We start from the raw sequence: 25,356 nt of genomic DNA, 5'->3' as shown, positions 1-25,356 counted from the left end.
TCTCCTCCGCTCTGGAATTCAGCTCTTTTGTCGATGTTTAAATCAAGGCTGTGACGAGGTCTGGAGCTGAGTGGCCCATATTCTCATGAGATAGGACTAGCAGAGTAAATTTTAAATACATTACTGGTTTTGCGGCAGAAGAGTTGCCTTACTGAGCTGCCCTAGTGGCAGAAACTAACCCTGCAATGTTAGATCCTGGTTTTAAAATAAGTCTATTCGACCCTTTTCTTCATTGGCATGGCTCATGAGTGTTCCCAAAACAGTGTGTCCAAGAGTGTACTCTCAGATCCTTTTATGAAGTGCATTCATGATCTTCAGAATACCACTAGGAAATAGTCAAGTGGAGGCCAATTGCTACCCTCGGAGAGAGACCTTTTGAAGGTGAGTCGGACTGCTTCAGTCTTTATCTATTGGAGCTGACTGAAAGCTGAACTGTCAACAGCCTGGGAGTAGGTCTGATTTGTAGCCATCTGGCCAGAGAAGAATGCACAAAATGGAAAGAGAAATGTAAGGTTGGAAGAGCAGCTATGTAGTCACTGCTGCTTTCTTAGCCCTTATATTTTATGGGTTCAGACTCTTACTAAAACTTCTTTCAAAAGTAGATGGAATTCTTTGCTGGTTTTCATGCCCTGAAAATGTTGGCTTCTTTCAGGGATATAGTTTCATGAGTTGTGGTATTTTGCCCTGTTTGCCACTATTTATTGTTGAGCCTTGCCAGGTTACACTCTCAGGGAGCATTGCAATAAAATCCAATCCTGAACATGACATTCACTGTACCGCTTATGGTAGTCACTGATCAGTGAGATTCACTCATAATGGGCTCTAAAAGTATACAGTTACTTGTGAGCCAGTTCTGCCTGTGAGTTTTGGAGAAACGTTTAGCTCTGTGGGGTTAGATCCTGACAGAACGGTGATGTTGGTTGTAAGGATTTGAGAACCAGTGGCATGCTGATTGGGCTTGTTTCCCAAGGACTTTGGATTACACATTGTCAAGAAAACGTGCTATGCCAAATGAGGATTTTTAATTCATCAGTTGGAAACTTACATTAAAAATTTTTTTTTTAAAAAAAAGGAAAGCTGGAATATTACAACTTTTACCAAGACTTTGCCACAAGTAAAAATGGCCACCACCATTTTACATTTGAAAACCTTGCACATTCCAAGGCATTAAAGTGGAGACACATGTCTGATTAGCCCGTAACAAAAACAATGGCTTGCCCTATTGATTGAACTAATTGAGATTGCTTTCATTAGCAAGACATTCAAAGCCATCCTGGGACATTAACATTGAAAGGGTGTACCCCTCAAGGGGTGAACATTGATGCTTGAGTTTTGAGAGATTGAAATTCCTAAACTTGAATCTCATTAGAAGGTACCATCTGTCCATCTTTGTGGAAGCTGGGAGTTTCCTTGGACAAGCAGACAAGCCAGAGACTCAGTGCAGAAGCCAGAAGGTCTGCCTCCCTAGAAGGCCTGGTGGGGTGTTTGAAGTCTCGCTGTCAGCTGCTAGATCCAAGACAAAGACATCACGAAGGAAGACCTCTGCTCAACTGTCTCCAAGAACAACTACCAACACAGAACTTCAGCACTACAAATTCATCCGGAAGACCACCAGTCACCACAGGCTGTATTAATTTTATTTGTTCTGGACTCGAATCCAACACACATTTATTCTTCATCATTCTAATCTATTTGTGTGTATGCATGAAAGTGTAGTGTAATTTTGTTTTTATTTAGATTGGTTTAGACTTTGATGATCTCACCTCTTTCTTGTTTAAACTCCAGGAAACCTGTCCAATTGGTTCTTTTACAATCACAACAAAGGTAAAATGTAAAACACACTCAAGTGGTAAGCACATCTACTGTTTAAAAAGGAATAAACCCTGTTGTCAAATAAGAGGAAGGACAAGAGGGGGGCCCTGTGACCCCTCCTCATCTGATCGTAACAACATTTTTTTGTTTGAGTCTCAATGTTTTAAAGATGGTTTGCCATCTGGATCCGCAGGGATGGGACGCAGTCCAAAACTACCTGCAGGTATTGAATTTATAAGCTTCCTAAATTTATGAAGCAGTGAATCTTTTTCTAATTAACTTTTAAGACCACAAATCAAAGCATCCACCGTACACAGTAAAATTTGGTGTAGGTTATTTAAGGGTGCTGAGCATGAAGTATCCCGGTGTTGGGTTACTCCAGAAGCCTGTCTGGCGGTGTGCCCACTCTCTGCATCTCCTCCTGTGGGAATATGTGAAATGGAAACGCATAACTTTGAAATCAGTGGTTAACTGCTTTTTCAATCAAATGTAGAATACTAGAGGAAGTTGTAATTCAGGTGTGAGCTTTTACTGACTTCCTTGTTGCAATATTTTACAGTTGATTAGGGAACACCGCAACATTGCAGATTGCAGACTCAGCTTTCACCCTGTTTTAGAAAAAGCAATCTATTCCTTTGAACCACAAGCTTGTTTTTTTTTACACTTCAATTTATTGACTTCTTCCTCTACTCCCTTGGCCCTCAAGTACTGGGTGCACCGATGGACTGAGTCAACAGGAAGGCAACCTACTCATAGTTCTCCTCAGCAATCTGGGCAGTAGAGAGGTGACAGCTTTTCTGACATTTTATTTCCCTTCATGTGAGATGAAGCATGGTTGCTGCTCTCCCCTGCTGTGTCTCCTGTGATGGCATGGCTGAGATTTGGGACAGTGTAAATGTCATCCTGCCTTTCCAGTGGTTACACCTTTATTCACTTGTGGAAGCAATTCATACAAACGCACACAGCAAGTTTCATGTCTTGAGTTTTAACTGACCAGTTATGTTTTGGCCCATTTGAATGCAATTATCTATGAAGACAAATTCTGAAGAAAGAAGTGCAAATATTGAAATCTTTGCATCAGATGGCATGCAAGACTGAAGAAATTTGTATTTATACAGCACCTTGTGTTATCCAGCTCTTGCAAATCAATTGCTTTTTTTAAAGCAATCACTGTTAAATATGAAAATCAGATGCCAAATACAAATGCTGTGGATCTAATGGTAGCAGCTGTACCTTGTGACTTCAGTGCCCAACCTAGGGAATATTTCAGCCATGTTATTTAGGGGGGGAAAAAACTGGCAGTTTGATCAGTGGAAGAGATTTCTTTCTTCAAGGATTTAAGTCCAGTTTCAACAAATCTGCGTATCTTATAGAAGTTTGAGAACATCTGCCACATTCTAGATGAGTTCAGTTCACTTTTTTTAAAATGCTGGAAAAGAGAAAGTTACTTCCTGCTTGTTTTTTCCTGACCTTGAAATGACCTGAGTGACTGTTAAGATATTGAGGAGAGGAGCCAAGCAGCTGCCAATCTAGAGAAAGTGCTGATAGCAATAATTAACTTCTAATCAACCGCACAATTATTTTTAGATTACTTCCAGACAGAGGTAGCCTTTTAGTGAAAGGATAGATTGGCCATTAAAGATTACAGCTGGGATTGAATCCAATCCATGAGCAGTGACACCAGTGGTCAGCTAGGATATACAAACTTTGTGTCCTTTGTTCAGGTGGATCCTAAATTGTAGGAGAAACTTTTTTTTTAAGGTGATGGTTAATGATTTTAAATGACAATTTTGTTGCAGAGATTCAAAATTATGAAGGAAGGGGGAAAGAAAAACAGACTTTCTAGTGATCAAGGTGTCTAGAACAAGGGGACTATAGGGTATAATATAGGAGAGAAATGGGACTGAGCAGGAAGAGCTTTGACAGTCTTGAGGCTGTGGAATGCACTAGTTACTGGTTGATCGAGGCCATGTCAACATTTAATAATAGGTCACTTGTGTAAAGGGATATGAAAGAGGCATGTGTGATTAGGATGCTGATTGTGTGGAGAATGAACACCATGGACTGATGGGGCCAAATAACCTGTCCTTGTTGTAATTTTATTCTTTGTGTAATATATGTGTGTTCTATATATTATGGGGGCAGTCTGTCTTAAGTTTTGGGCCTGTAATGACTGACTCCCTCAAGGATAGATAATGCATGATAACCACACTGAACAAATAACCATTATTTTATGATGACTAGGAAATGATCGTTGGTACTTAGTGCACAATGTACATTCATACTGTCATGGTCAAGTGAGGAGGGGTCGAAGGGCTTCCCTCTCCTTGTTTGATCACAACAGGTTTAATTCTTCGTGAATGTACTGGCCAATTTACTTGCTATGATCATCATAAGAACCAACTGGACAGGTTTTTTTGAGTTAACAAATAAAGAGGTTAATTTTATTGTACCTAAAGCGAACTAATAAAATAACAAGGTGTCAACATTCTCACACGTGCGCGTACATGTTAGAGTGGGGAAAGGTAGATTGGTTGAGTTAAAGTCCATAGAAAAAAAGGTGACTTGTCTGGCTTCTAGCTGAATTCGGTGGTCCTGATGCTTTAGTTTGAAGAGGTTGATGACTTGAACCAGTCTCTTGGAGATAGCAATGCGGATGATTTCCTCCAATGGGGTTTCCTGAGTGTAGCCGTAGTATGTATAGGTAGTCAGTTGACAAGCAGGATTTGAAAGCTTTCAAGCTGGGAAGGAGAGAGATAGAGACCCCCACTTAAAGTCTGCTCATGTCTGAGTCCAGTTGCTTCTCCTCTGCTGCAGAGAAAACACGAGCTTAAAACCACAGATAGGGAGGGGCTTGTCACATGACAGTCACTCAGTGATTTAAAACATAGTCTTTAGCAGTATTTCTCGGCTTGCTGAAAGAACAGATAGTTCCTTTAAACTTCCTGGGTCTTGGTTCTTGCTGGGAAATTAGCTGACATTTCATGTCTCTCCTCACAAGCATTGCAATGTAGTATACAGTGTTGCAAGTTAGGTGATCATAAGTTGAAAGGATGGCAGCTTGTCTTTTAAAAATGTCTTTTTAAAAACAAATATGTATAAATTCAGATCTTCAGTCAGTGAACTAAAGAAAATTATCGCTCAACAAAACACATTGGTGTAACAATATACATTTCAGAACTGTTCTTGGCTAACCAGAACCTTTTTCATTTTGTTTTTACTTGTCCAATCTTTATACTGTTTAAAAAATGAACCAATAGCTTACAGTAAAATTCCTTTTCCATTCATGTATGGAATCATTTAACCTGGAAAATAGTTCCCATCTCCTCTACATGACCTATGTAGTAAACAACAGAAGTTCAGCTTCGTGCTGGTCGGCTGCTGGGTTTGAAGATCTTGAGTAAAGCAGTTGGAGAGATGAAATGGTGCTGGTGAGGTGGGTTAATTCCAAAGTCTGACGAAAATTGTAATACTCGGTTCAGGGAAGTTATTTCCTTTTATGCACAATGGCCTGGAAAAATTGTCTGATACAATTACTGGTTTCCCCAGGGTAACTAACTTTTGAGCATTCACCAAACACTTTAGCACTAACGTTTGTGTTCAACCTGTGAACACTTGCCTGGGTTGGAGATGGGGGTAGAGGAGACTGATTAATTGTCTGAGCTTATAGAAGAAGAAATGGAATGAAAGCTGTACATTTATAGGCACTGACAATGAGTAACATCATCTGCTCTTTGATGTGAGCCTGTTTATGTTGATATTATGGCTGTAGGTGTTAGATTGCTGATGGACAGTAATAGGCTGTGGTAAAGATAGAGTCGTAAGTGATTACTTCAGAACCAGTGCATTTTTATGCCTTGGAGCCTTTTAAGGTGAGAGCAGGTATTTGACATGAAGTTTTTTTGGGCAAGGGTGAGGGTAGAAAAATGTGAAGAATGAGAATTAGTTCTCTGTGTCTTGATCTCCTCTCCAGGAATCTTGATAAGTTCAGAGCACTTTGTAACGGTCCTTCATTGTGATAAGTTATCTGATTCTGTTTCATGCAAACAGATGAAGGAAAAAACATTCAGCTAGAGATTTAAAAAAAAAAATTGTTTTGGTAATGTGTGCCTATGAGGAACATCACATCAAAATACCTCAGCTGCATACCAGTAGCCAGCTAATACGATGATCTGTTTTTTCTTTTCTGTATTGATTTCAACAGCGACAGACTTTTGCCAGTAGCAATGTGTCCCTAGGCTGCTGTTTTTTTTTGTCAATTACTTTCTGAAGTTTAGCTTCCATTGACAAAAGACGAGGAGTGATATCCAAATTATTGCAGGCTTGGTTGCATCTTCGGTATCTTTGTTTCTGTCTGTTTTTGAAGAAGTCGTGTTATTTTGAGAAGCTATCCTTGTGGTCATCCCTGTGCTTTTGTTTTAATAGAATATCGGCTCTGCCCAGTTATATGTAAGGTTGGGGCATTGTGAGAGCAAAATCAGGCCATTCTGTCTGCGCTCTCCTACATCACCTAGAAATCTGTTTGAAAGCAGTAGGGCAGAAATAGTGCATAGAGTGGGAAGGAGAAAAGAGAGTGCTGAAAAATAGGACAATTCCCTCTTTTGTATCTAACAAACTATTCCAATTGGGAGCAGGCACACTGACCTCTTGACGTTTATTTGGTCAGGTAGGGTGACTGAAGTGTGTGCTTACCCTGGGACTATTCTGTCTCTGTTACAGCCATCTGCCTGTTCCAAAAAGTTCTAAAATTATGGGAAGTGCTCACTTCAAACAGGTCATTCAGTTTGTGAAATAGCTTATTAAATAGGAGCAGTATGTTTTTAAAACTCCAATTTAATGAGCAATTTGCTGAATTGAATTGAACAGAAATGTCATAGTGCCATTTGGAGGCACTTGCCTCTACATCGACTATGCTGGCTTCACTTAATTGCCCCTTGCAGGCCACAACTGCTGAGCTAATGCTTTGACTTCCATAATATGGGAGGAGATCTTGCCATTGCACTTTGGGTTTGTAGGTAAATGTCCCGAGTACGGCTGTCAAAACTTCTTTTAATGTTTTAATTGGTTGTATTGCAAAGCCGGCCTCCTTCATCCAGCACATTCTTGGCTGCACTCCTGATGTACAGATTTCCAGATTTCAAATGTCACATTTTTGCAGCTGAGATGTACCCTACCCCTCAACCCCTACACATCCCTTAGCCCTGTACGAAAGCAAATTGCAGAAGGCAGATAACAGCAGTGCAACAATCCTGACTATAGGGATCCCACTGGTAAATTGTTCATCTTGGTATTCCTATACACATGCAGGTATTATCTTGCCGCCAGTAATCTGTTGACTAGATCTACTACTCTTTAAATATTTACATACTTTTTTTAAAACCACATGTCACGGACAGCTTTATGCTACAATTGGTCAATAAGGGAAACTTAGATGGCAGGTCTATCTGATGAAATGTTTGTTTCTGTTTACCTGTTGGCAGTGTCCATGGCAACACTACTATATTTCAGGTGGCAAATGTCAGTAAAGTAACAGGGTGTAATTTTTCTGCTCCTCAGAATTTTCTACTAACGCTTGGTTTGTTAAACTTTCCATAATGGATATTAAGTTAATGGATATTAACTTGAAGTTAAGTTGGCATTTTTCAGCAGAATTATTGCGGATCTGAAGTGTTAATCTGTTGCCAACACCAGTCTTTGAGGTTGACATTGATGGTGTCTCTAATGCCTTGCTTAAAGTGGGATTTGAAATGAGGGAGGCTCTTGGTATTTAGAACTGCAAGGGGCCCATGGATTTTAAAAGGTTTATTGTCAATGTTCCTTAGTAATTCAGAGGATGTATTAATTGGGGTTTATTTTTATAAAAGAAAAATCCATAAATGTGCGTGAATAGATTTCATGTGTTTGGTATAAATGAAGGACAGCAGAAATCCTGCTCTTTGTCCAAGCATCTCATTAATTGAAATCCCACAGGTGTTTTGGCTTGTTTCATATTCAGAGATGCTGTGTCTTTTTTTTTCTCAAAAAAACATCCTACTAGAGTGAGACCAAGCATCTGATTAGACGCTGGACTTCTGTCGACAGAAGTAGGAGGCTGGCAGCAGGGGAAAGATCTGGGGAGGAGAGAGATTGTGGGGCATGAGGGTCCCTGATTATAGAATGTTGCTGGCACCAGCTCACTAACCTTTTTGCAAGTCAAGTTGGTCCAACACAGTAGAGACCAAGATGAACACCATAAGTAAAACGTAATTCCTGCGAGTAGCTGAGTGATTCAGACCAGGTGAAGGCACCAGATTTAGTGCCCAGACTGTACTGACTTTGACTTCTCTCAGTTGGATCAGCAAGGGGGCATATCAGTATGTGTGTGTATGCCTCTAACTAGCAGTTGGTTTGCATTGCACTGGGAAAGCAAGTTCCCTTTCTGGTTCAGGAGAAATGGGATCTATTTTCCCACAGACTGGTTTGATTACACTTTTACACCCAATGGAATTGGAATCTGAGGGTATAAGCACTCTGTTTATTTTTGTTTTCATGCCAGACATAAGCTGCTGTCTGTCAGTGCTTCCAGGAGCTGATTAGTTAAGCATTTTAGTAATCGCCTATTAACGTGGGATGCAACGGCTGCACTGGAGTTCATCCTTAAGATGTCGAGAGGAGGAGGGCAAGGGTCATTGCCATGGTGAAGACCACCGGACAGGATTTTGGCAAACAAGGAAACTCCTGTGATTTATTTTTTTAAAAGGGCAATGCTTTGCTTGTGTTTGCTGTTTAATCCTGCACTTTACATTCTTATCACACACAGTGCTAGCAGCTACTCTTTGAATTTGTTGCATTAACTATTTAAACTGCTCCATGATTGATTATTAAAACCTATGATTTCAGTGTGTTTATGCTTCCCCCAACCCACCCACAAACGAAGCCAATTTCTTGCACCTAGATTTTAAACTTTTTCTAGTTTTTTGTTGCTGTATCTATCGATGCATTTCCAGTCAACATTTTTCATTACATTCCTATGTCTATATTTATAATGGAATCTCCCTATGTAAAGGTGTCACCGTGTAATTACACACTTCTGCCAGTGGAGAAGCTAAATTTCTAATGGAAATATAAAAATAAGGGACTTTAAAATGGGGACTGCATTACATCTGCACTGCGGTTTACTCTTGCTCCTATGATTGAACCATTCAGCCCCCTGAACTTGCTCTACCATTCAATAAGATCATGATTGATCTACATTTTCACTCCAATTCACTTGATACCCGGACCTAACCAAAAATTGATGACCTCCTTGAAAGCTTCAATTGTCTGAGCATCGCAGTGTTTTGGGCAAAAAAAAAGTTCCAGATTTCTACTCTTTTGTGTGAAGCAATGCTTCCCGAATGGCCTAGCACTCATAAGATTATGCCCCCTTGTTCTGGACTTCCCCAGAAGAAGCAGTTTTTAAAAAAATCTACCCTATCAAATCCTTTTTTATCATTTTAAACACCCCATTAGATCACTCCTTAATTATACCTGCCCCATAACTCTGCTTCACCTAGAGGCAGCACTTGGTTTGGACACCTTTTACATAATGCCATGGGAATCTAACTAATGTTGATCAGCATGTTTTCTGCAGTAATAGTGTGGTTTTCCTTTTGGATAGCCAATGCTATTTCAGTCACTGGAAAAGGTGATCCCAGTGAGTAACAATATTTGCAATAGTTTTCTCCCATACAAAGCATTTAGAAAGTACTTATGACTTTTTTTAAACATACTTGACTAAAGTGAGGTGGAAAGACAATGGAGAGATAAAAAGTGCTTTGTTGATCTTTATAATCTAATGAAAAAGTATCATGAATATAGAAGTTACAGTAATGGATCATTAACTCTTAAAATCGTTTTCGTGTGAGTCTAAAAGGTAAGCAGTCGCTAGCTGGTTTGTTTCGATAAGCATATGAAAGTTTCTTAATGGCAAAAAAAATCACTTAGTTAAGAGTTATTTCTTCCCCGCAGCTATATTTACTGCTTATGCACATGCAGATGTGTAGAACATTATAAATAGAATAATATAGCTACCTTTCAGACTTTACTCCCAGTAGCTGAAAAATGGCAAAAGTAAGACTGAAATTCTTACTGTGAATATGTGCCTGAAAGATTTATTTTAGGGAAGGCAGTTAAGGCCTCTCCAAGGCTGCAGAAAAGATTTACCAGAATGGTACCAGGAATGAGGGACTTCAGACGTATGCCATTCAGCCCCTCAAACCTGCCTTGTCTCCAGGCACCATGGTGTCGGCTGGGCTGCAGTCCCAGCAGTGGCCACCGCTCCCTGTGGCACTGCTGGGACTAAGAGGTGCCGGCCCACTGATTGGCCAGCAGCTCACTGAGGCGGGACCTCCTCCCTCAAGTGGGTGGAAGTCCCGCCTTGGGACAATTAAAACCCGGTGACCTGTAAAATACGGGACGGATCCCTGGGCTAGGCGGAAACGGGTTCGCTACCGACTTTTACATCGGTGGCAAATTCCCGTCCACCTAAGGTAAAATCCAGCCCAGTGTTATGCTCATCCATGTGTTTTTGAGCTGTGAATGAAGAAGTTATGTTTTTGGCTTACTGCAAGGCCCGTTCTTGTAAGTTACCAACCAACATAGGATGAAATAAACATAATTTCCTGTGTATATAAATAAGCAGGAAATGGTTGCTTGCAGCACTTTCTATGGCTGTTAACTATCGAAGTAATGAACAATTATCTCGCACTTCCATCAATGTGTATCTCTAATGAGGCAAACGACAAAACTGATGGTGTCACTCAACAATGAGATCAAATTTCTTTGTAATGTAGATGGTGGAGAATGGTGCTCCAGCCTTGCTCAAAACAAACCGTGAGTGTAGAAAAGAGCTTTTTCTTTAATTGATAAAGGTTCGTGCATCACCGCTGTCAGTCACTTAACACCAAATTTATATAGATCACTTACACTGCTACATTATTTGATCACCTCTGCTAAAGTCAGTTAATAATTCAAGAATGATCCCAAAAGTGCTGATTTGATCATGACTAATGCTTGTCAAATATCTTCTAAGATACACTGAAGATTTTCAACTGGACTATCCTTTTGTGTTTGGTTTTTTTCCTTTTCAAATAGCCTCCAAGCAAAGTTGTAGCATACTTTTAATCTTATTGTGTTACCTCCATTATGTCCATAGAAAAAAATGAATATGCAAGACTGACCTGATGTTTCAAAAGGCAAACCATGGCCTTGATCACTTTATTTTAAAAATAAATATCACCATCCAGTGTTGGTTAGAACTAGCTCTACATCAATACTACAAGTTGATAGGAAAATTTGTAATTTTAAAGATAAAACAAAACACATCCATGGAATCTTTTCAGTTTTCCAAATGAACCAATGTCCTCCATCTTTATCACAAGTCCTCAAACCATCTTAAGAACGGAGCACCTTCATAACAGAGTTCAATGTCAGAATATGAGATGGTACTTTTTTTAAAATTAGGATAAATATTCTTTGGGGATAGGGGAGGATGTGAAAGAGCAGAGAATCTTGGCGTTCAAGTTCATAAAACATTAAAGGAAATATTTCAAGTAGATAAGGCCACAAAGAAAGCTAATGGAATACTGGGTTTTAAGGCAAGAAGTATAGTATATAAATGCTTATTAAGACCCCAGTTGGAGTTTGCAAGTGACTGCGTGGGTTTTCGCTGGGTGCTCCAGTTTCCTCCCACAGCCAAAGACTTGCCAGTTGATGGGTAAATTGGCCATTATAAATTGCCCCTAGTATAGGTAGGTGGTTGGGGAATGTGGTAGGAATATGGGATTAATGTAGGATTAGTATAAATGGGTGGTTGATGGTCAGCACAGACTCGGTGGGCCAAAGGGCCTGTTTCAGTGCTGTATCTCGAAATAAAAAATAAAATAAATAAAAAAATAATGGAGTTGGACAAAGTAGATAAATACTGACTGCAGTAATTGAGGGTCTATAAGATGAGGTATGGATATAAGATCAAATACAAGAGATTTAGGACAACTTCCTCATGCTGTGTTACCTGTATTCCCTGGCTGATAATAATGACAACAGTAAATTCAGTCGCCAGGAGTAATCTAGGGGCTAATGTCTGGGTTTGGTAGACAAATCTATGAACTGAAATTACAACAACAGTGTCCTAGATTTTCCAATCTGCATTTTACGTCATTAACCTATTTAATGTAAATGATCTTCAGTGTCTGCAAATGCACAGTTATGCAGGTAGGTATTTGTAATAAGGACATGAATACAGCATAAGTGGGCATCAGTTAAAGATAAGAGGGGAGAAAGATTTTGGAATGATAATGAACTGTTCCCTCATGGTTCAAGTACAATGTTCATATGCCATGACGAAAGTAAAACTAATTCCTTGTCTGTACAGTTCATAGGACTTTTGAAGACTTTGGTATGGTCTTTTTTAGAGAACTGTTGCCTGTATTTCATCTCATTCCTACTGCTTTGTGCCTCCCTGCACAAACTCAGAAGGACATTAATTCTGACAGACGATGCAGAGAAAAGCAGATCCCTGGTCTGAGACAATTGAGTTATGAAGATATACTCGATCCCCTGGAGTGACCAAGGAAATCTGATCCATGTGTTTGAGGTGATGAAAAGAATGAGCACTCTTCAAATATTTTGTTTGAGGTGATAGGTGTTGGGCAGAACTAAACCGCCCATACTAGCTGAGGCAGCACATAGAAAGATAGGATGTGTGGATGTTTTACTTGTCCCAGAAAATGGCATAGAATTGGGAAAGGGATTGTGGAGACTGATTCCTTGCAGTTCTCCCGAGGAAGTGAGGAAATGAGGTGATTATGGCATATGGTGCAAGAGTGGAATAGTGCTTGGAACTCCTGGATTTGACTGATCAGTTGAGGGGGATGGAAAAGGAACTTTTAACAGATGGTCCCATACATTGGAGGTGTGATGATACAACATTCACTGAGTAACTCTGAAGAGTTATGAAAAAACAGACTTTGACTTTAAAAAAAAAACTTTTTTTTTTTAAAAAGTGAACAATGGTCCAAAATGACCACTGAAAAGAAGGGAATGAACCTTTTGTACATTCAAATAGTCTGACAAAGACAAAGGACATTTTCAAAGCCAAAATGTGATCATGAAAATCATCACAATTATCATAGGAATATTCCAGAATAAAAACAAAGGATGTGAAGTAGCCACATCCTAGGCCATTGTGCAATCACCGTGGGAAAGCAGCCAAAATGTCTCCTAACAGGAGGTGAGAAGTGACAGTTTTACCTTTTCAAAAAAAAGACTGACCCAGAACGTGAAGCTACTTGTAACTGCTGGCATTCCAGAATGCCAAAAAGCACATGCCCTGCTGGGAAAAATCTGACATCTGCATCATAATGCAGAGAGAGAGAGCACAAGAAGTGGCTCACCATCTTCAAAAGGACCTTCAATCAAGAGAGAAACCTACAATCATCACAAGCCTGCAACCACCTATAACTTGAGTGTCAAGAGGATTTGACAGGTTTATCGTAACCCTTCCTCCTGCCCTTCTTTTCCCCCACTCCCCCCTTGCTAAAACCCACCTACCTCTTTTCTATCTGTTTCTTTTTGTGTTTGTGTGTGCGGTTGCGACAATTTTGGGGTAAGGCGTATTGATCAATAAACAATTGACTTTCTGTTCTTAACAGGTTTTCTTGTAGGTTTTTGTCTGTTTATTTGAAAAATAAAACAGAAAGGAGCTAAACTCTTAATCCACATACACTTTCTGTGCTTAGGTGGGGAGTTGAACAGTGGGAACCACCCACATAACACCATGTGGCTGTAATGCAGAGCATTCCTTAATTGACAGCAGTGCTCTGGATTTTTGCCCCTCAATGAAGGTGGGGTGCAGAAGGAGGTGATTGGTGCACTGGGGTGAAATTAGCCAATGGATGGGTGTTAGCAAATGCAAACAACATAAGTAGGTTCACTCTAGTGTTTAGAATGCTGATTGGACATGTCTTGTATGTACTGTGCTATTTCCCTTCAAACACTCAATGCTCCTTGAAGCCATTTGTGAAGACTGCACTGCATTCTTCAACATCTTTCATGCAAAGATGTTATAGCAAAATCTTTGGTTGTTAGCAAAGTTGTGTAAACACTCTTGCCTCCCTTTTGCAATGATACATGATGTATAATATAGCCCAGTGTAAGTAACTTAAAGCACTACAGAGTAGTGTGATGGTAGCATAATTATAGACTTTGTACTGGTGTCTGTGCGCTATTGTTTCATCACAAGGGGGAAATTGGGAAGTGGGTAGCTGGGAGTTATTGCAAGGCAGGAACCTAGTCAAAAGGTTGAGATAAACTGGTTACACCCTTCAGTGGTTTGTCTCTGAACTTTAAGAATAGATTACACATCTTTAAATGACTGTACACTTTCAAGTCTAAGGGATAGATGGAATAGCTTTTCATCTATCAACTAACTAGCTTTGAATTGTATATTACTATTGAATCCTTTCATCTATCTGTGATATGTTAGCAGTGTAGCCTTGATCCAAGATGACTAGTGGATTAGTGATCATGATGTCATTCTTGCAAATTGATTAATCAATCAGCTGTAAAATATTAATTTCTGTCTGCATAAGGTTCATCTATGGCATATAACTGACCAGTGCTGAGTACAATTGTATTTTTAAAGGAATTGATTTAATTTTGTGGCATGAATCAATTTACTGATTTTGGGAGATTTGACTACGTGAGTACACTCTCTAGCTTGAACAGAAGCAAATATGGAAGCTGCAATTCCAAACACCCACTCCACAGAAGGCATTGACTGTGCAGCTGTACAGGCCTCAAACACTCTGGTGTCCAACCCAGGTGTCCATGGTAACAGGTTATACAGTCATGGGAGGCTGAGGGTATCGACGCTTCCATTTTTTTTTTAGCCTAACTCCTAATGTGCACAACCTTTTTTGCCGGATAAACCTGCTGGGTATCTGGTTCCAAACCAGATTGGAGGATGCAAGTACAGGTAAAAATGATCAAATGTTGTGTGCAACAAGATGGCTCCCAAGCTGTGACCTATGGGAATGCCAGGCTGAGGATAGCAACTGGAATAAATATGGCCAGACTAGATGGGTATGTTTTGTGCAATACCTTTTTTTGGAAGGGTGGGACTTGTATTGACAACTTTCCACTGCATCTGAATTAGGGTTGGTGGACTCTGTAAATGAGTAGCTTGTGGAAGGACTTGCATGGGCTGAATTAGTTTGTCTCATCCCATGCTTCAGTGTTTGCACAGACTGCTAGGGATTAGTTTTGTTAATAGGCCCAGATAGCAAACTTCAGGTTAATTGAATTTTTGTATTAAATAAAATGCTGCCTTCAACTCTTGGGCTTTTTAAAGTCACTATTTTCAGCCTAAATGCTTTTTCTATTTTCAGGAGGGGGAAAAAGCACAGCATGATCCTGCGGACACAGCTCTCCGTCCGAGTTCACGCCTGCATTGGTAAGTCAAACCGTTCCCTTGTAATGAGAAGGTGAGTGGGTTTCAGGCTAGAACACTATCAGCAAAAAGGAAATTGACTGAAGATCAGTAAAAGTAAAACTCATCATGCTGACTGACGTAAAGTCAGGGGTTTATTGGTGGGATTGCACTGATGTATTTATGTTGAAGGCATATTTGAAGAGGATAGTTAAAGTTGAATGTGATCAATTTCTTCTCCATGGTCTACCAATGTGCATGGGATTTGATGCGATAAACAGCCTTGTAATCTAGAGCACTGTGAAACAGACATACATTATCTTACAATGTGCCATCAATATAGAAAACGTGCATCGATTGTACAAGTAAGTGATGCTGCTGTACCTGGTGCTACACAAATGAGCATCTGGTCTTTGATCACAACTACATCATCATCATCTCTCCACTGAGCTCTTTTGCTATGTTGCTTTTGCAACTTGTTCCATTTACAACATTTGTCAAAAGAAGTTGATCCCAATAATTGCATCTGCCTATAGTACCCAGCTGTAAGCCTTCAGCTCAAGTGCTTTTTGTAGCTCCATTGCCTTTGGTGCTATCAGCACAAGGTTGATTGTCAGTCTCAATCTAAATAAAACTGAGTGCTCTAATGCAGCGACAGTGATGGAATGATCACCCCAGCAACACATTGACATTACTGGGTTTCTGTTTCACTACAGAAGATAGAGCCTTTTATTTAGTAAGCTTAGATGCCATAGTGATTATTGCTGCTTCTCTGATGGATGCATTGGATAGGGAACAGAGAAGAACAATAAAAAAAAATTGATGTGTTAAGGGAATAAGCAATGTGAAGCTAAAGCTCTACAATCTGGACAGAAGGTGGCTAAGAGGAGACTTGCTTATAGTGTCTACAAAATATTAAATGCATTTAATAAACTGTAAATTGTCAAGCTAGAAGATCTGCAGAATGTCCATTTTAGATTAGAAAAGTAAATTTAGAAGAGTTACTGGGGCTACTCAAGGTGGTTAACATTTTAAATAATTTAGATGAGGCAGGCATTAGGAGGGTGTTCCAAATGCACTTTGATGCAGGCTGAGAGTGAGTGAGTACTAGACCAGTATTCTTATAATGCACCCCTTGTAAATATTTTCACCATTGACTTACTTCTAGGGCTCCCATATAAGAACATTTAAAAGACTGCATCAACTAGCTAGCTAAACGAAAACATGCCATTTATTGCAGAAAATATATTTTGTTTGTACTGCAACATAGAACGGTGTTAATTAGTCAACATATGAGACAAGATTCAGAATTGTGATGACAGATGGACAGAAATCTGATGATCTTGGACATTCTGGAAACTTCTCAAAGATCATCAAAGGCCCAAGGTCCCAGTTTCAAAGCTTGTGTTAGAAAGGTGAGCTTCAGTGTGCTGAATGAACTTTCTTTTTTTGTGCTTGGATGTCTTTTACAATTAATACTCGAAAGTTGACACAACAGGGATGGTTGGCCTTCGAGCGGAAATCTGTTTTTGGCTGAGACTGAGGACCCGGAGTCTTTCAAGATGCAGTATGGTTTATGCATTTTTGTGACGGGACTATTGGTAATGTTTGCGCATGAGTATTGAATCATTTTTTAATCCACTCACAGGCTTGTGCTTGGTGCTGGCTTTACCGCGTGAATGTGTGGACAATATGGTTTCTGACCTACTGTTAAGTTCCCAGACATTACAGTGAGGAACAGCAGCTGCTGACGGACCTTTCTCGAAGATGAAGGATTTAACTAAAACTTTTTTTTTTAAGTTGATGGAAAGCTGAAGGAACTGTGGATATCCATTCATATTAGTAACTCCTTTGTCTGGAAATTTACAGCTGACTTTGCGACCTAATGATGTGACTCCAGGTGTGCATTTGCACAGCATCAGTTCTGGCTTTACTCCAAAGCCAAACTTTGCCAGGCTTTCTGGTTTGTTACCAAGCTGAGACCTTTCAAATCTCATATATAAATCACATCTGCATGCAAGCCTTTAGGATTTGCAGACGTGACGGTGTGAATTATGCAGCAAGGGTGTCTCATTTTATAGAGCTTGACATTTCATTCAGTAGTTCATTGAATTTTAAGCGCTCACTGTGAATTAAAACATTCTGTATACTCGTGGCAAGGCTAGGGAATTCCTAGATCTCATGCCACACCAAAGAGAACCTTCCTGTTGGAGCCCTTTACACTGGACCATTACAGATGAGTTAATCAACTGAGTTAAACCTAAATTACTGTCATGGTCTTTGTTTTGCTCAATGAAAATGGAAAACGTAGCTTATCTGAATGCTAATTCATGCTTAAAATAAGCAAAGATGAAGTTATGCTTGCTTATTCCAACCTGTTGATGTAGTGATGTTTTGGATCAGTGAGCTTGATAATGTGCCTGTTTGTGTTTTAAGCTTCATGTCCCTGATTGACATTTGCATATGGGTTGCCTTGTAAAAAGTTTCCTCCCTTGGAAACTGGTGGATGAAGTAGTGCACCGCTGCAGTGTCTGGTGACAAATTTCATCTGGGATTGGTATGAAAGTCTGGACTATGGACCAGGTAACTAACATCAACCATGCTCTTCCTTGATTCATACAAATCATTAATCCTGGGCATCTAACAAAAGTGTGCTGACATCTCCTGTGTATGCAAAATTACTAGTACTTGAAAGTCATGGTTGTTGGTTCAGGAAGGTTCCTTGTCTTCTGAGCTGGTGCTTGGGCCAGTCGCAAGGCCATTTTGAAATGGTAAAGAAAGTGTCAGCTGAATATTCATACATCAAATAAGCCCAAAGCTTTGTTGAGAAGTAAAAGCAGAAATAATGAATTGCATTGGTAAATGTGAAACTTTGTTTTTTTCCCCATATTTCTATTTTCCATTACTTCCCCCATCCCCCGCCTCTCTCTTTCAGGTTCCCTGTGTTTGTAACTCCCCAATCAAAAAGCTGAGTGATCTGCCTCCCACAGTCACCAGTGCCATTCTGTCTCTCTGACCAACTGCAGGATGTGCACATGTAAAGTCCAGGGATGACTCCCTCCTTCCATTTTTAACCTTCATGTATAGCACTTCTATACTCTCATCAGAGCCACCTTTTTAATGGCATGGGTAAGTGAATTGCAAGCATAATGCAGGCTTACACCATTACAGGCACCAGCATGTCGCTGTCTAAACACAGGAATTAGCAGGATTAGCTAGTAGTTGCAGTTTCGCTTTACAATTTACCCAGGCTGCAGCTAAACAATTCTTCTGTCAATCAGGTCAATGTTCTGCTCTTTTTCACGTTATTCCATCAGAGATCCTTGTATTTGCCCTGAAGAACTTACACCTGTTGAAAAATATAGTTTTTAAACTGATCTAATAAAATGTAATGTATTGAAGGTGAAAGCTTTGCTAATCTGCCTCTGGCAATGTAGGGAAAGAATCTAGGAACAGATTATATTGCGAGAAAAGGAAAAGATCTTTAATCAGCTTGTAAAATTGCAGCTCACCACCACCTGTTCAAGGGCAATTAGGGATGGGCAATAAATGCTGGCCTGGCCAGCGACGCCCACATCCCATGAATGAATAAAAAAATGAACAAAAATTGGATACTGCTTTTTTTTAACCTTCAGGAATTATATACATTTTAACTAATTTAATAACAAGGGCATCCCCCTCCTGAAGGCCCTGCTACTTTAATGAGCTCAGCTCATTAAAAATGTCAAAATCTTTATGTATTTGGGATTTTGAAATAAGCACTCAACAGACTGGATCCTTGCACAGATACAAAGGATACTGAGTTGAATGGGAAAGGTTAATCCTGAACACTATTTAAAGTCAGACCAGGGCTGTCATTCTGGAGGCCTAGGTGGAAATTGGTAAAAGGCAAGTTCAGGAAACATCCTGCACACAGTGGTTAGTAACTGAATGGTTGTCTGGGCTGGGGAGAAGGAAAATGCTTAGAGAGGCAATTGGATGCTGTAATGAGAACTTTGGGCTTATGGAAGGATGAGCTGGATGAATATACATAGAGATTTAGTAATGCAGGGAGGTTATTCAAATTATATTGAAGAGTGGTACATAAATGCACAGGTTCTCTTTCAAGCTTTGCAGACAACTGAACAAAGTATGAAATCTTTGTATTGAGTTAAATATGATGCAAGGTTCTGGATGCAGTTGACTTTGAAATGCCTTCACTTGGTGTTTCCACAAGGGAAGCAATCAGCAGAAAGTGTTTTATTCGCATTGAAGATGTGGCCAAGTGCCTGCTCAATTCCTTATTATTAGCTCAAATGTAAAATCTCTTATGAATCAATGTAGTCATGCAGCATTGTCGATCATGATCAATTATTGACTAGAACATGGCAATGACACTGGAGCCTCGATTATTGGATTTAAGCTAATTTAAAGTAACTGTTGCATTAGTATGAGAAACATGCATGAGTGAGGCTTCAACTGACTGCTCATCATTGTGGCTGCATGGCATTAACAATGGATTGATCTGCTAATCTGGGTGCAATGTGATTACATCCGAGCAGGTGCAACTGGCAGGAGCAGAGTCAATTTTGCAGGAAGGGATTCCTTTGGGTGAATGGACTTTTGATCCACTGTAAAAGGTTGCAGAAACGCCAGCATAAAGTGGATATGGGTGTAACTTTTGCTTAAAATGCAATGATCTTTTGCATTGTTTCATTTTATTCTGCTGTTGTCTGGGTGGAAACTGTGGGCCCTTTTGTAGTGAGTAGGTTTAAAGGGTCAGGCATTGAGCCAAAGCTAGACTTTTTTAATGCTATCTCTGGTCTCTAGCGTTCTAGTGTTTTTAACGATTCTGTTGGAATAACTGATCAGTCAGATCTTGCAGCTCCACATCCTTGCATAACTTGACATGTAACCAATTGGTTGCGAATGCCAACCAAACAGCTTCTGCTTGTGGCTTTCTTCACATTTTCTACAAAATATAATCGTGCAAGCAACAAGCTATGCTATAAATATTATCTTGGTTCTTTAGTTAATGACTTTGAAAATGTTTTATTAGATGCATTCAGAAACATTTAACCCATGGTTTCAAAATTGGACCAACAGATCTTTTAAGTTTTCATTTTCTTCCTGTTGGCTTATTTGAGTGACATGCAGCTGGTTTTCCATCATCACCAAGGAAGTGATGTGAAATCTCGTCATATTCCCCTAAACAACAGAACTTTCACCAAAATCTCAAGTTGCATTGCAACTGCCAGCGAATATCGACTGGAAACAATCGTAATGAAAGGATTCTTGGCTGCCTCATGTTGCCAGCCATAACATGCATGTCTGTTAAATGAAGGTGCACCAGGTATTGACACCGCAATCTGTCTATCTGTTCAAAAACAGAGCATGGGCCCGGAGTAAAGTCCATATATCCTTTACTTGTAGATGTTTAGAATGAATGTAAGCAGAATGCATCTGCACCACAGTTCTCCGTTGTGAATGGTGTGCCATGCTGAAAGTCCTGACTTGAGTCACTAGCAGTATTTTGCACATTACACATCAGAAATAATGAATTTTGAACAGAAAATCGCTCCAGCATTCAAACAGGAACATGTGGATACTGTTAGCAGTTCAGTTCAATAGGAATCTGACTTTAATTTTTTTCTTTAAGTACCTGGAGGATTTGTGAGGAGGTCTGCTGCTGTTTTTAAGCCTGCACTGGAAAAAAGGAGGGGGTACCTTGGATTATTGTACTGCTTTAGATGTCTGGCAGAAATGATTAGTTAGAAAGACATTGTATGATCAAAAATGTTCCCGTTTTCACTTCACAGAACATCAATATCACTCTCTTTAAATGCAAGCTATTGTTCTTGCCTGACCTTGTGCCTCTTGGGCTTCTTTGAAAAGCCAGATGCAAACCTACACCTCTGGAAGAATTAGGTACTAGGGATCAAGAAGGTGACTGTTTAACATGTGGTAAATAACTTAACACAAATGGCAGAGGTTAGGCCATTGGGGAAGGGATAATGGTAACCAGCATTGGCCTATTTGAGACTTTTTAGACTGCTTTGATTTGCTTGGAACAGCCTGCTGTGAAACACTGCTGTCTGAATCCTGTGTTGGTTGCTGTGCCTCATTTGTGCTGCAGCAGATGCTTATATCCACAGTAGTGTTCTTACTGAGTCAGCGGCGCTTGAGATGGCTTGGCCATGTGAGCCGCATGGAAGATGGCAGGATCCCCAAAGACACATTGTACAGCGAGCTCGCCACTGGTATCAGACCCACCGGCCGTCCATGTCTCCGTTATAAAGACGTCTGCAAACGCGACATGAAATCGTGTGACATTGATCACAAGTCGTGGGAGTCAGTTGCCAGCATTCGCCAGAGCTGGCGGGCAGCCATAAAGACAGGGCTAAATTGTGGCGAGTCGAAGAGACTTAGTAGTTGGCAGGAAAAAAGACAGAGGCGCAAGGGGAGAGCCAACTGTGCAACAGCCCCAACAAACAAATTTCTCTGCAGCACCTGTGGAAGAGCCTGTCACTCCAGAATTGGCCTTTATAGCCACTCCAGGCGCTGCTTCACAAACCACTGACCACCTCCAGGCGCGTATCCATTGTCTCTCGAGATAAGGAGGCCCAAAAGAAAGAAAAAAGAAAGAAGAAAGTGTTCTTCTCTCAAAACTAGGACTAAAAATAAGAAACTCGTAATGGCAGATGTGATTTGGTGACCATGCAATGACCAGGTTGCCCATATTATTGCATGGATCTCCTTTTGTGGATATATCTTACCAGATTCTTACCACCAAACTTGTAACGTTTTCTTGGGACTAGCAACAGTGAAAATGTGCAGTTCGTGGCACTATTGGTATTTATTTATCCTTTTTAGAAGCTTTGTGAAGCCAGTTTAATTTGTTTGTAACTAGTACAGTGAGAATTCATAGTCCATTGTTTCTTTTTACAATAGTTCTGCTATGGTTTTGTAATGATATTGGATTATTAGCACTCGGTGAAGTTGGTTACTAAAGGAGTAATTAAAGGTTAACAGATGGAAAATTAGAGGCTGAGAGGGGGTGGGGGAGGTGTGCAGGAATAAGGGTGGCAATTGGCTGTATTCCCATTAGACACTCTGGGGATGAGCTCTACACTGGGAGTGGGAATGTGTAAATCTGCTTGTCATTGTCTGATATTGGCCCAAGTGTTGCTTCATTTAAAGGATCTCAGAAGAATTTGACTACTCTGTTAGTCCCTTTTGAACCATAAGACCCTCAACTACCAACCTCAATGTTCCCACACGTTGGGTAGTGTCACCACCATTATCCTTTATTGTAAGCCAGTTTCCCCCCCCCCCCCCCCCCCCCCAACCACCACCTTTATATTCTTGCTTTCAAGTACTTGTGTAAACTTTTTGCTTATTAAAATGAATGGACAGCAAATCATGCTTTTGGGACTACATGACTTTCTGACTTCTGGCATGGTTGGACAGTTTGCTGGTTGATGCAGTCTTCAATAAACATAAAATTCCATGCACAAAAATTACCCCAGAGAATGCTCAGATGTCATTGCTCATGTACTTTTTAGTTATTTTTGGATTAAAAAATATAAGCCTCAAAAAATAGTTCAGGAGAGATTTATTTAACTGAATACAACCAAATTGACTAAGAAAATCCATTTTCTGTAAATCTATTTGTTTTCTTTTGACATCAACAAAAATACTAACTGCTTTTTATTCCCATGATGTGAGGAGTTCATAATAAAACAGCACATTTTTTATTTATACAAGTTCATCTATTGCCTGAAATAATAGCTTTGAGTACTCTGTGTTTCCTTGAGTCTTTCGGGGAAAAATGCAAATAAATATTCAAGGTCTGAGGATGAGGAGGCACACTTAATCTGTGCATCAAGAGCAGTTGAATATTAAAGGCTGGAAAATGTTGCAAACAGCACATGCTCAGAATGTGCATATGTGATTGAAAGTTTTTAACCACTGGTAAAAATATACAGTTGCAGCCTGGGCTTTAGAGAGGCTGTAGCCTTCAAGTAAAACTTCACTGAAAGCATTAGAAGATAATTCTGTAAATAAATGTATTAATATGTAATATGGTTTCATTTAAACCCTTTAGTTTAGACATTAAAGTTCAAGGGGGAAAAAAAAAATCTGGAAAAATTGATTCTGATGAAGGTTGACAAATCTGCTCGATAGATTCACCCAATAGCCAGAGTAGGGAACTACTGAGTCATGGGCTTTCACATTTATGGGTAAAGCATATTAAAAGCATGACAGCCAGATGTGGACAGCATTGTATATAAACTCCTCAGCGACACACACTGGATCTCCAGTCTGCTACAGAGGAAAAGCTCCTTTTTCAACCTGTGGTTTATAATATTGGAGTGCTCTGTTCATTCTCCGAACTGGCATTCGTTGAGTACTATCTTTAGCTTTTAATTCAGTATGTGGTGTACTTAGGCCCAGTTTCATAGATCTTGTATCAATGCAATCTAGTAAACTAGTCCAAGCAAAGCTTTTTGAAAGTTTTAAAAGGAGAGTACTTCTGTTAATTTGTCCCTGAATGCAACTGAAATTTATCACAACTTTGCTTCTGTTGGCTAATAAAATCCCTTATGATCTAAAGTTGGTTATCAGACTTTTAATTTTAGCAGAATTGAAATGATGTCTAAAGTACAGTAAGGCTGGGAATACGCCAATTTGCCTAAGGTTGCTGATGAAGATGTATGCTTTGCCCTGTGTGCTAAATGCCATATTTTTATATTCAAATATTGGTTAACTACAAGAGAGTATAACTTTTTAACATATTGAAGTGCTGAAGTTAACTAGGGTTTGGTACCAAATTAAATGCATTTTTAAAAAGCATGCTTTTGTTACTGCTCCAGATATGAAATAACATGTTGAGTAGGCAACAAGATAACTTGTGCTCGAGTAAATCTGTTTGAGATAAACCTCAATGAAATACAGTGGATGCAAGTCTGGTGTATCCCAAAAATAGTCCAATGCAGCAGCTTTACCTCGCTGGCAAAATGGGATCATTGAGCCTCTATGTCGATGATGAGGATTCTCAGTAAGATGACAGCCGGCTGTCACTGAACTTCTTTTACTCTCTGATGAATAGCCTGCAGTCACATTCCCAGACCTGTACACCTGAGATTCTCCTCCCCCTTGCACATCGGATGTATTATGGGGCAGGCTGATCTGGGAGCTGAAATCTGAGCTATGAAGTATTTAGGTCAATTCACTTTCATCTCTAAAAGTTTGATCAAAGGGTTTCAAGCACACCTGTCCTTCAGAAGTCTACTGATGCTGTAATATGTTTAGGGCTGGAAACCCAGACGTAGTGAAAGATAGCTACTGTAAAGAGGGATTGAAACCCCTGGATTTGCCTCAGCAAAGCAAAATAGCAAGTTTTATTATAGTTTCTGGTGTGGTGTGGCTTAGCTTTTCCTAAGGGAGTTAACTTGAGTGCTGAGTATTTCCATATGAACCCTCTTGTTTTAATAATGTGCTTGTATCCTAGTATGTGAAGCAGAAGTTTACATGGTTTCAAAGAATAACAGTAAGAAATGGCTTGAAGGATAGGTGTTGGTTTGTGGATTCACCAACGGTAATGTTTGTATTTGCTGCAATTAGTTGTTTTTTGCTGGTTTAAAGGTAAATTATTGACGTTCAAACACATTAAACATAAAACCGGACAGTCTGCAATGCAACCAGATGACTGTTTAACGTCTTTGTATGACTTTCATTTTGTCAGTTTACATCCCCGTTGAAATTACAGATGGGAATGTCATTCAAAAGTGTTGAGAATTACACAAATCCGTTATTTCTAAGTGATCTTTTGCACCTCTCTGTTTTCAGAGCCTCAGCATTCAAGTTTGATATGTTCCAGAGACCGAATCGGCCCAACTGCTCTATGTGGACATTTATGTTCCTCACGAGTCACATTTAACCCTGTCAGCATATCCTTCTATTCCTTTCTCCCTCATGTCTTGTCTAGCTTCCCCTTAAATTCATCTATGCTATTTGCCTCCACTACTCCTTTGTGATGGCAAGTTCCACAATCTTAACCAGTCTTTGGATAAAGAAGTTTCTCCTGAATTCTCTATTGAATTGATTGGTAA

The 25,356-nt window shown here is 39.8% G+C and overlaps 1 protein-coding gene across 7 annotated transcripts in view; it reads left to right on the top strand.

Moving 5' to 3' along the window:
• Nucleotides 1–25,356, top strand: part of fhod3b (formin homology 2 domain containing 3b) — a 603,766-nt gene that overhangs the window by 33,939 nt on the left and 544,471 nt on the right. For all 7 annotated transcript variants that reach the window (XM_068055417.1, XM_068055443.1, XM_068055407.1 and 4 more), the window contains exon 3: nucleotides 15,222–15,286. In XM_068055417.1, coding sequence (XP_067911518.1) covers nucleotides 15,222–15,286 — 65 coding nt within the window. The remainder of the gene's footprint in view (nucleotides 1–15,221; nucleotides 15,287–25,356) is intronic.

This window comes from Heterodontus francisci, chromosome 2, assembly GCF_036365525.1.
Source record: "Heterodontus francisci isolate sHetFra1 chromosome 2, sHetFra1.hap1, whole genome shotgun sequence".
NCBI classification, from domain to species: domain Eukaryota; kingdom Metazoa; phylum Chordata; class Chondrichthyes; order Heterodontiformes; family Heterodontidae; genus Heterodontus; species Heterodontus francisci.
This window is presented reverse-complemented; position numbering and strand designations above follow the sequence as displayed.